The 17156-nt window shown below is 38.2% G+C and overlaps 1 protein-coding gene across 1 annotated transcript in view; it reads left to right on the top strand.

The window, feature by feature from the left end:
* CACNA1I (calcium voltage-gated channel subunit alpha1 I) overlaps positions 1–17156 on the top strand; it is a gene marked incomplete at both ends in the record, with an annotated part of 359559 nt that overhangs the window by 262982 nt on the left and 79421 nt on the right. Inside the window, 2 exons of the mRNA XM_081330234.1 lie at positions 6136–6442; positions 9282–9691. Coding sequence (XP_081186360.1) covers positions 6136–6442; positions 9282–9691 — 717 coding nt within the window. The remainder of the gene's footprint in view (positions 1–6135; positions 6443–9281; positions 9692–17156) is intronic.

Genomic DNA, 17156 nt, shown 5'->3' with positions numbered 1-17156 from the left:
TTCTCTTTGTGTCTTCTTTATGTGAAGTAATTGCCTCCTGAATTAATTGTAATGTGGTTTGCATTTCATTCTGAAAATTGTTACTTTTTTCTTGCTGTAACATTGCATCAATTGATCTCTGATACACAGGACTGGGGGTAGTAGAAGATGGAGCTGAGGATGATTTTTTGCTAGCTTTAGCTAAGTTGGAAACACTCATTTTTGTTCCCACCCTCCAAAACTTTCTCAGTTCTAATATATACCCCTATTATCAGCTTTATACAAAGCCTCCAATCTTACAACCGATATTGCCATATGTCCTTTACGTTCATCTCTAATAAGTTTTATAGTCTTTATCTGTAGCCTCTTATAATCCAATAGACTCCCCCACAGAGGGGGAGGCAGGAAGGAAAAACAAACCTTCTAAACCACTTCTGTTTTTCAGTCTCAGCTTCAAATAATTGTCCAAGGGTCCAAAGTTATCACTCTGCCCAGATTTGTAATCCAAAAGTTCCTGAACATAAGGTTAATAATCCATAGGGGATGTGCTCCCTATTTATATAAGTAGCTGCTTGAGGGCCATGGAAGAATCCCCTGGCCTCAGATCCAGGTGGCAGTAGCCTGGAGAAGGCCTCCGGCACCCAGGTCAGGCCACCAGAGGGCTGTGGAAGCGTCCCCTGGCTTTAGTTCCATTCTCTGTTGCAGAGAACAGAGGCCTAAAGTATCATGAAATCACCCAAGATCAGTAGCGTGAGATCTTGCCCCACTGATTTTGCATGATCTTGCATTACTTTAGGCCTCCATTCTCTGTGAATGCACTAAAGGCCTGGAGCAGCCAAAAAAGCAAAGGATCTTATCTTTGCAAGGTGAGTATTGAAGGCCTGGTGCCTAGGGAGACCCAGAGCGGGGGTGGGTAGGGAGGGAATAGCCAGGATGAATGTTGCAGTGCCACATCATAAGGGTGAACAACTGCCGTGGTTCTGCAATATTCATAATTTTTGGACTTTCTCATAAGCACTAGGGGACACTTATTGCATAACTTCAAATGAGCATTAAGTGAATGTTCGTAACTCGTAAATTAAAGAATAGAGAAAAACAAACAAAAAGAAAAAAAGACAAGATTAAAATTTCAAATCTCCCTGTTAACAAGCTATTATTGTGAACAATTCATAGAAAATTTTCCACAGCATCTTATCTAACCCATATCATCCCAAAAATTAACAGTAATTGATTCTGGATCAAATATCCATTTTTGTTTCTTAATGCCATTTCTTATCAATTGTTGTCTGATTAAATATATAAGTTCAATCTCCAAAATCAGGCTATCTTCCCAACAAAGTCCAGATAAAATTGCTTCCTGATTAAGTGTAATAAATTCATTCCCCCATCTTCTTCAGTCCTCATGGGGAAAGCCAATTTGCTTCTCCACTCAGTGTAATTTCTGCTGTTATAAAAGACTGCAGGCTTAAACTTCAAAGAGGTGTATGCCATCATCTCAGTTAATTCTAAGTCTATACAGTCCCAATTTATTTCCAACAAATTAACTGGTTCCAAATCACATTCCTTTTGTGAATCTATGAGGGCAATTTGGAAATAAACCTCCATTTGGTTATCAATGATAGACACTCGCAGATACAGAATTTCTATTATACACATTAGAAAACTACAACATTACATTACTTTTCAACATAATCACCACTCAAACTGAGGCACTTGTCATAAGCTTTTACAAAGTTTGAAATTCCTTAGTAATATTCACTTGGTGCCAAATCTGAACTATGGGAATGTGATCAAAAACATCCCAATGGAACTGCTTCAAAAGTTCTTGGGTGCATCTAATGGTGTGCGGGCAAGCATTATCATGAACCAACACCACACCGGAAGTTGTGCCATAGAAAATCCCACCAAATGTGAAGATGCCAAAGGAGTACTGCTAGTGAAGTTCATGGAGCGTGGTTTGACCATCAATTTAGATGTCTATTGTGAAATAGACAAGCCATCCATAACAAGTGTTGGGGATGCTGACTTCCGGAGTGGTGTTGGTTCACGATAATGCTCACCTGCACACCCCTAGCCGCATCCAAGAACTTTGGAAGCAGTTCTGTTGGGATGTTTTTGATCAGCCCCCCCCTAGTCAAAATTTGGCACCAAGCGACTACTACTAAGGAATTTCAAATCTTGTAAGACATTATGACAGGTGCCTCAATTTGAATGGTGATTATGTCGAAAAGTAATGTAATGTAGTTTTCTAATGTGCATAATAAAAGTTCTGTATCTGCAAGTGTCTGTCATTGATAACCAAATGGAGGTTTATTTCCGAATTGCACTTATAATTCTAAAATATCATGCCTCTGAATATTTTCCACAGCACCCCTTCACAGATGGTTCCATAGCCATCCAAAAGTATTCTTCGGTCATCCCTAAATGCTTCCTTTCAAACCCAGGGAGCAGCACTGCCAGAGAACCAGCTCTGCCAGCAAAATCCGAAAATTGTCACCAGGAAAAGGAAAAATTCCTACAATTCAGCAGCCATCTCGGAGAGTGTCACCCCCCTGCATAATTATTCCTATGCAATCAATCTACAATAGTGGTCAGAGCACACAACAATGGTTAAAGCAAGGCCCTTAGAGTTTAATACAGGTACTCTTCGACTTACAACAGTTCATTTTATGACCGTTCAAAGTTACAACAGCATTGGAAAAAGTGACTTATGACCATTTTTCACAGTTGCAGCATCCCCATGGTCATGTGATCAAAATTTGGACACTTGGCAACTGACTGTATTTATGACAGTTGCAGTGTCCCTGTGTCATGCAATCACCTTTTGTGACGTTTTTACAAGCAAAATCAATGGGGAAACATAAAATAACACAACAACTGCAGTGATTCAGTTGCCACAGCTGTGACAAAAAAGGTTGTAAAATGGGGCAAAATTCACTTCACAAATGTTTCACTTGTTTGGCTCAATTATAGTCGTAAGCTGAGGACTTATGACTAAACTTAGTTCTCAATTTTTCCATTTTTGTCTTTCTGTAACTTGAAGTTAAAATTCCCACCATTTCTCTTAAGCTAAGACACAGCTTTTGTGTGAGTCCCCTACCCCCCTGCGATTTTATTTATTGGTTTACAAACAAAGCGAGGGAATTATAAAACTCCAAAATGCAGTATTTGGGAAAGTGCTGACTTGCAAAAAATTGCTGTGTAGGAATCACAACCTGACATACTTACTACTTCTTTCTAGTAAGACTTTCTATAAATAGGAAGACAGTGACAAAAAAAAGAAGTTAAAGTACATGTTTGGAATTGGAATGAGCTTTCAGAATCCTTGCTCAAAGGATATAGAAAAAGAAAAGTACTCGTTTGGCAAAATTCTCAGATGTTATAGGGATCAATATAATTCAGACAATATATGCAAGTATTCAGATTCAAAACAGGAAAGGTCCTTTGATCCCAGCAACAGTGCATCCGCTGTGCTTGTCAACAAGCGCTGAATAAAGCAACTTTTTAAGATGTTGCTGACAGGTGTTGTGAGTGCACTCACATTATATCTGAAGCACCTTTTTTCCTTTGGATCCAAATATCACACATATTTAACAATTTTAAAGAACTTTCTTCACCCCATTATTCTTCACAAGTATACTAGACTGCCAATACAGACTGCAAATCAGTGAATCAGGTGAAATATAAGTGAACACTGCTGTAACAGATTTCATAAATCTTGCAAAATGTGTGAGATGGGACTTTAAATTACAATACATCCAGCCTCAGCAGTTGGCCATCTAGCTTGCCCTCAACTCAAAAGCTTCCAGCAAGTAGGAATCCCCCACTTTTGAATCAAGGTGTTCAATTTGAAACATTTCTTGCCAATAGGAATTTCTTCCTGGTATTCAGCCTGCATATTTTAAAATAGCCGTCAAAATCTTTTTAAAAACACCATTTTATTTTGAAACAGTGAATTATTTTAGTACTGAAGCTGGCCAGGAAAGGCTTAGTTTTTCAAAGGCTAATTCAAGGGCTAGCAGAGGCCCAGCCCCTTTGAAATGTTAAAAGTGAATGAAATGGCTATCTGACAGAGCCTTCTGGCACCTTTGTCTAGATGAGATGCACAGCAAGAGTAGAAGGGCTCCATGGTCTATTGTTCTCTCTCTGGATAATTATGTTTGAAAGCTTCTAGATGGAAAAACAGTAACTCTTTTCCTCCTTTTACGACCTGAGGAGATTTCAGTATTAAATTCGCCCTTTATTTTCTGTTACTCTTCCTAGCCTGAGGTTTGTACGGTTGTTCTTTAAGCAGATTGAACTTTGAAAGATATTTAGAAAGATGCTTATTTGTTATTTTTATTCTGACATTTATGTCATCTTGCATGGGATAATAGCAAATATTATTTTGTTTATGGGATGAAGGCTATGGGATAAGTAATGGATGCTGAAAAAATAAATCAGTTATCGTTTACTGTTAATTGGAATGACATGAGGATCTACACAGCATTTTTGAGTCCTTTGTAAAAAAACTTTTCATGACATTTAAGAGTAAGAATGTATATATATTAGAGTAACACCAGAACTACCATTAAGAATATCCTTCCTAAGTTTTTAAAATAAGAATAAATATTGTTATATTGTATTGTTTTTACAAACAAACCAGAAGCACAGGAGTGGGTTGTTTTTTTTACTAGAGAATAAAAGCAGGCTTATAACCTAAATTATCTTTACTTAATCTGGTGATTTCCATTAGTTAAAGTACAGTTCTAATTATATGCAGCCAGTATAGGTGGCAATGAGAGTTGCAACCCAAGACATCTGAAAGGTTCCAGGTGGAGAAAAGATTAATCTTATGGACATTCATCCAAGGGTCCACTATCTCTAGGCGAGTGGAGAGAGGCAGAGTGCCTGAAATCAACAGACATCAGCACGCTTGACGGACACAGGACCGATGCAATTGTTTGCAGGAGGGCGGGAGCAGAATAGACCTGTTACACGCTCATTAGCCAAACTACTGGCCTCACAGAGACTATAAGAACATGCTTCCCAATCCTAGCTTACACTCTGACAATGTCAGCAGGCGCTGCTGAAAGCTCAGTTTTAATAAATTTTTAAGTCTTGGTGATCCTTGTTTCTAGTTTTATATATGTATGTATATATGTATTTATTTTATTTATTTATTTTATTAGATTTATATACCGCCCTTTCCCGAAGAACTCAGGGCGGTTTACAGGGCATTTTAAAGTCATACCAATACAAAATATAAAAGTTAAAAGACAATTAAAAAGATTAAAGTATTCCTGAAAATAGAACCCCAGTTAAAATTCTCAGCCTGGGCCAGAGAGCTCAAAGAGCCAAGTCTTCAGGTTCTGGCGGATGTATGTATGTATGTATGTATGTATGTATGTATGTATGTATATTTATATATGTGTGTGTGTGTATATTTATATGTGTGTGTATATATGTGTGTGTGTGTGTATACATGTGTGTGTGTACATATATATATACACATACACATTATATATATATATATATATATATATATATATATATATATATATATATATATATATAAATTCCATTTATATCCCGCCCTTCTCCGAAGACTCAGGGCGGCTTACTCTCTCTCTCTGTATATATATATATATATATATATATATATATATATATAGAGAGAGAGAGAGAGAGAGAGAGAGAGAGAGAGAGAGAGAAAGAGAGAGAGAGAGAAAGAGAGAGAGAGAGAGAGAAAGAGAGAGAGAGACATATACACACACACACACACACACACACACATAAAGGGCAAATCAATATGGCCTCTGTCATACACACCCATAAGCAGGAATGGAGTTTTCCAGATTTTAAGGTACTTCATTTTAACAGTGTTAAACCCATTTGAGGCTTATGCTGTAATATTTCTATTGCATTTCTAGAATTTCATCCTGAAATGGCAGGAAAATGTGGCACTGATGTTCAGCTAAAAATTGACAGTGGAGTAAGAATGAATTATAGGTTCTGAGGAAAGGACTTTGCAATCCTTTGACTCTAGATTGCCCTCCACACATAAACATATATATCAATGTTTTATGTCTTTTTTTTAATCTTTAATCACCACCACCCTTACCCCACCCCACCCCCTAATAATGCTTTATTCATGCCTTTTCTCTTGTTGCTTAGGTGGGCTCCTTTTTTATGATAAATCTGTGCCTAGTAGTCATTGCCACCCAATTTTCAGAGACCAAGCAACGAGAACACCAACTGATGCAAGAGCAGCGAGCAAGATACCTGTCCTCCAGCACTGTGGCCAGCTATATGGAACCAGGAGATTGTTACGAAGAGATCTTCCAGTATGTTTGCCACATTGTTCGTAAAGCTAAGCGTCGTACCCTTGGGTTCTACAACAGCCTGCAGGATCGTCGTCTCAGGCAAACAGAACCAGGCACTGCCAAACAGAGAGTGAATGGAAAAGACCGGAAGCAATACTGTAAGATTTATAAACTAAGCCTGCCAAATTAAAGGGCTGGGGTTGGGACTGTAAATGACTGTTAAGACCTTCACTGTAAATCAAACTACAGATAGTCCTTGAACAGTGACTGTTCAAAGATATGATGACACCCCCCCCAAATACTTGTAATCCCAATTTGAAGTGCTGATGCCTGCTCGTCCCACAGTAACATGATACATTTTGAGCACTTGGCAACCAAGCCATATTTACAGCCATTTGCAGCATTCCATGGTCATCTGATCACAATTTATGACTTTTTTTCCTGGAACCCAGCATTTATTTCCAGATTCCAGCAAAAAACACCCATTCTGGACAATGGGTTTATTTAATGATTGCGGATTCACTTAATGACCATGGTGATTTGCCTTTTCCAGGCCACTCAGCCCCAGATTTGAGGCTGGAGAAGGCTTCTGCGACTCCCCTGTGGCCTGATTGGGTCTGATAAAGGCCTCTGGAGCCCGGATTGGGCCGTGGGGGATGCAAAAGCCTCCCCTGGCCTCAGATCCAGGCCGCAGTGGCCTGGAAAAGACCTCCGGAACGTAGATCGGGCTGCGGGGGGGTCGCAAAAGCCTCCCCCAGCCTTAGATCTGGGCCACAGCGCCCTGGAAAAGGCCTCCAGAGCCCCAATCCAGCCTCCGGAGACACACAGAAGCATCCCACAGCTTCGGTTCTGTTCTCTGTTGTAGAGGACAGAGACCTAAAGTACCATGAGATCACATGAGATCAGTAGTGTGAGATCTTGCCCCAATGATCTCACATGATCTTGAGTTACTTTAGGCCTCCATTCTCTGCAAATGTACCGAAGGCCTGGAGCAGCCAAGAAAGCGAAGGATCTCAATCTTCACAGGTTGAATATTGAAGGCCTGGTGCCTAGGGAGACCTGGGTGAGGGTGGGGAGGGAAGGAATAACCAGGGTGAATGTTGCAGAGCCACTGCAGTCACTTGTAAGGGCGAACGACTGCTATGGTGCTGCAATATTCATAACCGTGGGACTTGCTCATAAGCACTAGGGGGCACTCATCATGTAACTTTGAATGAGCGTTAAGTGAATGCTCGTAACTCAGGGATTATCGGTATATCCAATTTCTATTAATTGGAAACATATGGAAAGTGTGAGCATTTTGAGCAGGGAACTGCATCCCATAATTCAAGGAAGGATAGCTGAATGCTGATTTGTATAATAGCCAAAAAAATTAAAACAGCATTACATAACAAAAAATTATGTTCCACCCCTACTTAAAACAATTATTATAATTAGGTTAATGGAGGGAACTATATAGCAGCAGTCCCCAACCCTTCTGACTCCATGGACAGACAGTAGCAGCAGGGGGGGCGGGTTTCGTATGCACAACCTAGTTCTCATGCATGTGCAAATAGCAATAGCACTTAGACTTATATACCGCTTCACAGTGCTTTACAGCCCTCTCTAAGCAGTTTACAGAGTAAGCATATTGCCCCCAACAATCTGGGTCCTCATTTTATTGACCTTGGAAGGATGGAAGGCTGAGTCAACCTTGAGCTGATGAGACTTGAGCTGCCAAACTGCTGGCAGCCAGTCAGCAGAAGTAGCCTGCAGTACTGTAATCTAACCGCTGCTTGTGCAGCCCTGGGGGTTGGGGACCCCTGTTATATAAGATGAATAAAACATAGGGGAATATAATTAAGAATAAACATGTTTATTTGGTATGTTATTGGATACAGTATGTACAATTCTTCATTTAGCAGCAGAGAATGATACAGAATATGAAGTGGGGAAACATAAATTCAACTGTGCAAACTACTAGCTGTTATGAAAAAGATAAGAGGCATCTATAGTAGAGATCAGTCACCTTTTCAAGCATGAACTTGTTCAATGGCATCGGATACAAAAAAAATGTAGAAATGTGACAAGACTCTGGGAACTCGCCACCAGGATCTTATGTGATTTTGTGTGACAAAATTAAGTATTATTACAGTTGTTATTGTTGGGTAACCAAGTCCAAGTATTTTGCAATCTTTTCTCAATTCGAACATCATCTATTTAGTGAAATCAGATGGATTATTATTATTATTTGTTCTAGCCAGTTGTCTCCAAAACTCCATGTGAGAAGAGTGATGCACTGCCACTGAATTCTCGCAAGATCACCTTAATAATCACTAAAGTCTCATGTGATCTAGTGGTCTTTTTCATCCAATGCATGTGGTTATCACTGAGCTATGACCTTTTTTCAGACCCTACAAACTATTTTAGTTGTAGCAAATCAGCATAAGTGACTTTGCCAGTGTTACATTTTTTTAAAAAAAAAGTTATATGCTTCTCAAGTCAGATATGCCTTTCTAGTTCTGCTCCATTTGCCAAGATAAGCTTTTTTGGATGATTTGACATATGTAGTAGCAAAGTCAGACTTACCATATTTTATATGCACAGTATATAATATTTGAAATATTTTTGTTATGAGATCAATAAGGCTCCCTAGTTTTTAAAGAAACAAGCTTTTAATTTTTTAAAAAATCTCCAGTATATTACATATAGGTCATGACCCTTATTTAATAATTCTTGCAGTCTAGAGAATTGTTCCATCCATGCTACATAGCTGAAGACAATTGAGTGCAATCTATTGTGGCTGAAGTAGAGCATATCTCTTAGAGACAAGCAATCTCCATTTAAAGTCTCTGATGAGATGTTTAACTCTAGCAGTTCCAGTGCTTCATTTTCTTCTCCATTAAAATGGCCAACAACCCATTTGCTTTGCATAATTAAATATTGAGATGTAGAACTGTATTATGAAAAGGACATTATTAAGCCTTACATTTAATCTCTTCATGTATTATTAACCAGCACGTTGCCAGAAACATTCTTCTATTGATTACATGCCTCAAGGACTTGGTCAGCCTACTACCAAGACATTGGTCTCTGAACCCAGCAACTGCCCCAAATGTTACAAGGCCCAACAGGAAGCAACCCAAAGACTTTCTGTGCTTGATAGTGTCAATTCAGATAAGGAAGATGGAGAAAAAGCCTGTGACCAAGAGGGAGATGGAAGGAAAGGAGTCATGGAGTCTAAGACAGATTTGGAAAAAGAAGAGGATGATGGAGAAGAGAAGGGACAGCTCATCCTTTGCAATGATATGTGGCAAGAGATTAGAGTCAAACTGAGGGGAATTGTGGAAAGCAAATACTTCAATCGTGGAATCATGATTGCAATCCTCGTAAACACCATCAGCATGGGCATTGAACATCATGAACAGGTAAGGGACTGATGGGCACCTGAAACCAAAAAATTAATTCAGTATCCTGGAATAAAATTGTAAAGTTTTGAAAGGATGGATAATTATCATGTTGCAACCCCTAGGATATCTGTTGTGGACAGCAACATGACATTACCCATATTTGTTTACCTAGGGAATTTGGCAACCTATGGGACTTGTGAGTTATGTGACCACCAAACCACCAATGCAATCAAGTAGCAGCAATTTAATGCTGAATTGAAAACTTAAGAAGGTGAAATGAGGCTTTACACCACCACAAGTGCAAACAATGAATGAAGACTTTGTGGGATATAAATGTTAACTGGAGGGTGGGTAGACTGAAGCCAGTATCTTAGAATTAAGCTTATTTGGTATTTGACTTGAAAATGGGACAAATAAATGAGACAGACATTAAAAAGCTCTGTTGGCTAATAGATCCAAAAACCACATATATTAGGACCAACCAAATGTCAAAACTACATTCAAACTTTTAAGCATCCAGATTTCATCTTTAAATCTTTAATCTGAATGTTAAATAAAATTGATAGAATATGAAAAAATAAAAATATAGGTATTAAAAGTTTGTAGTATGTACACATTTTGAGAAAGAGAAGCAGGAAGAGTTGTACAAATTAAATTAGAGCAGTCTATGTTAAATTCAGTCTTCAGTGGCACCAAAGGCTGGTGGAACCAAATGGGAGTAGTGGCTCATTTCATTTCATTTAACACAAAATGAAATCTATTTGTTCTGCAACTTTCTGTACCCATTCTGGAAAATGTTTAGTGACATTTTGCATACATGGATGCTAATGAATGCATTGTCCTATTGTAGTTTTTAGATAAAAGCTGGGCATTGGGTTTTTTTTTTAAATTATCAGGACTCAGCTATGTGAATGTGTTCACTTCTAAGCAAATGTAGCTTTGTTTTTTTTTTAAAAAAAAATTAAAAATAAAAATAAGAGGATGTCCTGAACTGAACTTGCTCTTCTCTACTTCCAACTAGATAGATATAAATGTTCTGTTATTTTCTTTTGGTTTTCTTTATTTTTTGTCTTTCTGTATTTGGCCTTCACATGAAATATATCTTCTTTTTATCCCTCTCAACTGCCCCTTCCTTTCCTGACTATTCTTGTCTTTGCCACCTCCTTCTCCCATCTCTTCCTCTCTTTCCATGTAAATTCTCCTTCCTTAGCTAACTGAAATTCTTAGTCTATTTGGTTTACTCTAATATGCTCTCTGGGGATAGCACAGGCACTTCACACTCTGCTCAACTCAAAGCCATCAGCTTGCCACTATTTCCAGCTTAATTAAGAGACAGAGAAGCACAGCCTGTCTGAACAGGGTAGAAAAGAATCAAGTGAATTGAGCTCCAGAAAGCTTTTTGCCTTTCCAAGTCACAGAGTGGTCAAGAACCACCATTCCTATGTGTTTCTATCTGATGAAGAATAGATTAATGTCAGAAAGAAGTGGTTGTATTCTCCCATCCATAAATGTGGCTCTCCATTGTCCAAGCCCTAGCATTTAATGATTGGTACCATTTCACTGTCACTTGAGTGGGCTGTAAGTCATTTATTCCAAACCTCAAATGTTTGTACTGACAGTCTAAAGCTCAGGAGGCGTAGCTGACTGCAGTGGGGGCAGGGGGGGAAAGCCGTTTTCAAGGCAAATCTATGAGGCTCAAAAATCTGAATTAGAATCTTTATAATTCTAGCCAGGATGTTTTTCTGAAGAGGAGCTTGACAGCCCTTGTTCTTGCAAAGGTTATTTTAAAAGTGGGAACAATGCACTAAGAGATTGTAAATGCACAAATGATGACTGTACTTATTATCCGTAAAGTGGTTCAGTGCTGGATGCCATACAATAATTTCATTAAAACAAACAAGCAAGTAAACACTGCCTGCAGGCTTGGAATCTAAATAGAGGCAGTTCTGAGAAAATGCACTAATCCAATTTTTAAAGGGTTTTTACTTCAATTTCCCCCCAAGAATTGTTTCAATTTTTTTCACATCACACAAGAACAGCCTTAGTTTGGCCTCATGTGAACTGATGAGCACATTTCAGTGTTAAATGTTAATCATCAGCAGTTAATTTTTTTAGTTAGTTAGTTCTGTTCCCCCACATAATATATTTCCAGTTATTGCATCCCAATATACTGTAGGTGGCCTGTGGAAAGCTTATTCTCTGACTACTTTTAAAACAAATTATGCATTCTGACTCTATGCAACATATTTATCTAGGGACTGCGGAAGTTATAATTTAATATATTTGGAAGGCAACAAGTTAGGAAAGGTTGAGTGACATAATTTTGCACATAGTAATACAATTCCAGCCCCATCAAAAACATCTCCTGAGATGCTTCCTTTTTCGGCAGCCTTTTTCGACCTGATCTCCTCTAAATTAATTGGATTGCAGCATATGTGCAGGACATCAGGTTGAAGAAGACTGCCTTTCATGATGTTTCAATACATCAATAAATGGGGGCAATGATAATACTCTTTTTTTAATGTGTGTGAGCAGCATGGTGGCCAAGTGGTGAAGACGCTTGTTTCCAACTCAGGAGGTTGAGAGTTCAATCCTGGGTAGTGGCAGATGTTTCTTTCCTAGAGCTCAAAGAAAAAAATATGTGCTATGAACTCCATCAGAAGAGCATCTGGCCAGTAAATGCTCAACTCCATCCAGTCGCCCTCACTCTACCCCAAATTAAGGGGTAGGTCATAAAAAGGGAGGGTTTTTTAATGATAATATTGTATGTATGAATTCTGCTATTGGTTGAGTCTAATTCTACGCTACTCAAGGCCTTAGTCCCTCAACTGATATGTGTGCTTGCTTCAGTGCTGATATTCTTTTGATCATGATTTAATTACTTTTAAGAAATTTTAAGTTTGTCTAATGGGACATTTGTTTGATAACTTATTTAAAAACCTATATATCATTGGTGCTCATTGAAAAAAATATACCAAAGATGTGGGAAGTAGCTCTGTGATGGTATTCATTCATTCATTCAATTTCCATAGCCTCCCTTATCAGTCAGTGACTCTACGCAATTTACAATTCAAACAATTAAAATACTAAAACAGCTTTTTAAAACAATAAATCAATAGAACAGTATAATTCTTAGCCAGTATATCTAAAACAATTTAACTATGTAATATGTTATCCAAATTATGAGTTTATTAACCCTAAAGTATTTTAAAGATGAACGAATATTTCAGTTAAAAATTTTATCTATGTTTGTTTTCTCCAAGCACATATCACCTTCTGTTTTGTTAAAAAATATCTCTATATCAGGGGTCCCCAACCCTCGGTCCATGGACCAGTACTGGGCCACGGCATGCCAACAGCCAGTCCTCACAAACAAGCAAAGCCCCATCCACGAGATGCAGGCAGCACACAAAACCACGCACCCTCCGGTCCGGGGAAAAACCTCTCTCCACGGAACTGGTCCCTGGTGCCCAAAAGTTTGGTAACCTCTGCTGTATATCATTAATTTTGCTCTAATTGGAACCACTCTAATCATTGGTTTGCAGAAATATGCACCTCAACTATATCTCTGAAAGTGGTAAATTTCAAAATCCTGAGAGTTGATTATCACAAGGTAAAGGATATAAGAAAAATCTCAATGAACTGATGGTGTCTACTGTTTTCCCATCAAATAACAACACTCTAGGAGATAGCTGATATATTGGGAATTTATGACTGATACAGTTAAGAGTTTTACATGTAAGCAAGCCTTGTTAACAGTGTAGCAAAGCACTGCTGTCACAATGTGAACTAGAAAGAATGTGGTCATGACAGAGAAGAGAGTGACAGGGTCAGTCATCTCTCAGTTTAGCTAGAGTTTCTCTCACCTGTTGCAATCTGAAGATTTCTCACTGTGATTTTTGTGACACTGTAACTTCCAATGCATTTGCTTTGAGTTTGGGTCACTTCTTACTCCTTCTTTACATCTGCTACAGTATAGCAGATGATGTCCTGCCTTATCTCCTCTGCATACTTATTAGTTATATATATAAAAGGTAAAAGTAAAGGTTCCCCTGCACATGCGTGCTAGTCGTTTCCAACTCTAGGGGCCGGTGCTCATCTCTGTTTCAAAGCCGAAGAGCCAGCGCTTGTCCGAGGACGTCTCCGTGGTCATGTGGCCGGCACGACTAGACGCCAAAGGCGCACGGAACGCTGTTAACTTTCCACCGTAGTGGTCTCTATTTTTCTACTTGCATTTTTACGTGCTTTCGAACTGCTAGGTTGGCAGAACCTGGGACGAGTAACAGGTGCTCACTCTGTTACGCGGCACTTGGGATTCGACCCGCCAAACTGCCGACCTTCTGATCGACAAGCTCAGCGTCCTAACCCACTGAGCCACCGCGTCCCTTCATATATCCATCTTGGTGCAGATTGCTCTTGTCTTCTCTTTCCTTCTGTGTTTCCCAGCATTAGAGCCTTCTTCAGACAGCAAGGTCTTTGCATAATGGATGTGAAGTAGGATAATTTGAAGTTGGTCATTTATGCCTCAAGTGAGAACTGTGGGGTGATTTGTTTGATGATCCATTTGTTTATTTAATTGACTGCAGGAGTCTTCCCCAACATCATAGTTCAAAAACACTTTTCCCATCTTACTTTTTAAAAATCCATCTTAGTTGGGATTTTAAAGTCTCAATAGTGATTTCAGAAATATTTTCTGGAATGTTTTGTAAGAATTCCTTTTGGCACTTAGGTTATAAATCAAGTGATGATATCACTCTAATTTTGTCTCTTTGAAGAAATGGAAGATCTTTCTTTGCCCAATAAAGCTGTTTTTCTCAAGCTAGCTGGGTGGTTGTAATTATGAATTACATTTTCCTCTTACTACTTTCCATTCTTTAGCTTTCTACCTTAATTATCTCTTGTTCCTGCTGATATTTTGACTTTAATTTATATATCACATTCACTGACAGATGACAACATATACTGGTTCATAACACAACACAACACAAAAAGAAATAGCAATTTACCTGATGATGTTTAAATTGTAATTTAATATAATCATTCAATGAAAATAAGCAATCGTTTGTTTCAAAAGTACTTCAATTATCCATTTCATGCTTTTCACTTTGCTCCTCTTTGAATCATATTCTGTTTGTTCGTTTTACTTTCAATTATCTCTGATTCTGTTGTGTTCCGCTTTCTTTTTCTGGTTTCTTTTGTTTATGCAGTCCTCTGGATGTTCCACTCTTTTTGCCCAGCTCCTTGAATGGACTTATTTTCTGTTACAAAAAGGCCCATTTAAAAAAGAAAAACATGTACACAGTTGCTAGAAAAACCCATTGCAAGGAGGAATAGGGAGTGAGCAGGAACAAATGACTTTTTCTGTAATGGACAAGCCAGTATGACTTTTAAAACATCAGTTCCTCAGTATGGTACAGAAAAAGCAAACAGCAGCTACAGTATGTCAATGGAAGAAAAGAGAGCAATCCCTTCTTATAATCTAGATGCCATATTCAGTTTCTTATGGTTACTGACATAATTGTTTGGATGGAATCAAAATGAGTACTCTTTCTTTCTTTCTTTCTTTCTTTCTTTCTTTCTTTCTTTCTTTCTTTCTTTCTTTCCTTCCTTCCTTCCTTCTTTCTTTCTTTTCTTCTTTCTTTCTTTCTTTCTTTCTTTCTTTCTTTCTTTCTTTCTTTCTTTCTTTCTTTCTTTCTTTCTTTCTTTCTTTCTTTCTTTCCTTATCAAAATTCCGCTGTAGTGTATTTGTGTGTATAGCTCACACATATAAACACACACAGGTATACATCTAAACGGAAAGCAGTATCAACGATGTTCACTTAGTTCACCTGGATGTGTACCTGTATCTGTGTTGGGACAGTGTTAACATTTTTTATTTCTAACTTTATAATTTAGTTTGTGCTTGCAGTAATTTCTTGATATAGTTTATTATGCTTGCCAAATGGAAGAAACCAGGGGTTTTCAAACATTTTTAGGCTGTGACATTGGTAGTTTTAAAAAAAAAATCAGACCCCCCCCCCAATTTAGAGCAAAGTTATAGAGACAGAAAGTGACTTTTTCTTCCCTTAATTTCTTAGTCATTTTCAGAACCCTAGGGTTCCATGGAACACAGTATGAAAAACTCCCAGGAATTCTAATTAACTTCATCAATCACATGTAAAAAGGCGAGAGGGGGCTTTAATTGCATTGTTTTGATACCATTTTCACTTTTTTTAACCCTCTGTAAACACTGAGTAAGAGAAGCTGGACTGGTTTTAAAGGATCAGGAAAGAGGTTTAAATAAAACATAGGGCGCTGTGTTATCTGAGAATTAAAATATTGGACATAAAAGCTCAGGACATCATTCTGTGCTAAATTGAAAGTGGACGCCCCCTCTCGTTGGAGAAAGCAAAAATGGGAAGCATTCTACAAAATGATAATCCAAATTGAAGACTAAAGAATCGAACCAAGTGATTATAAGCAATTATAATTGCTAATTAAACTTAAGACAGCTTCTTGTTTCCCCATTCACTTTTCCAAAGATCAGCATAAGAAGTAAAATGCAAAATATGTGATTTGATATATGCTGTAGAGACTGATGTCAGAATAAAAATTGATATTTATATCCATAAAGATATATATTTCACAATGAAACTCTTTTCCTGAATCATTTCAGATCAGCCAGAAAATCCCCCCTCCTCTCTCTCTCACACACAGTGCCATATGTCATAACATTTTGCAAAGAGTAGGTGCACAGCATTACTCTTTGAAAATGAAGAATTACAAACCTGGCTTTCCTGACTCCTGTGCTCCTTTGAAAGATCTTAACACAAAGGCTAAAATAGAATTACAGAAGTGTTTAGATAGTTCTGCTTTTAATAAGTAAATTTTACTTTAGCTAAGGAAAAATCAGAGGTAACATAATCACTGGAACGCTTTCGGGGCATACTGGTTGGCAGTATTTCTAGACACAAACTGCCTTTCAGGATACACCCTTTAATGAAACAGTGCAATATCCACTGTGTATTTAATATAATGAAATGCCATATACCAGTTATAGGGCTACAATTGTAGGTTAAATCTGAAAGGCCCCATATGTTTCATCATTTTTGAGTCTATCATGGATGCATGCCACAAGCCATCCTACAATATTGCTACTGTAGTAAAACTGAGAAATCACACTACCATTTAATGTTATGAGTTTCATTTTTTTGTTTTTTAAGTTTGGCAACTGCATGCATCCTTGGACAGATGTGCAGGAATGTTTATTTTCAATAACTTATGTAATGTATAAGCCAGGAACCTCATGTGATGTCTTGCAGCTCCCCAGCTGAAAAATAGGGGAATGAATTTGCTTTCTGTAGTTACTTATCACTTCCTCAGCTGAGACAAAGAGCTTTTATGCAGGGGTGTCAAACTGCCGGCCCATGGGCCGGATGCGTCAACAGGAAACCACGCCCACCCCATTGCCAGCAATGGCAAAAAAGCTCCAATATGTTGCGCA

Source organism: Vipera berus (genome assembly GCF_964194415.1).
Source record: "Vipera berus genome assembly, chromosome: 6".
NCBI classification, from domain to species: Eukaryota; Metazoa; Chordata; class Lepidosauria; order Squamata; family Viperidae; genus Vipera; species Vipera berus.
Note: the sequence above shows the minus strand (reverse complement) of the source record. Positions and strands in the feature narration are given on the sequence as shown.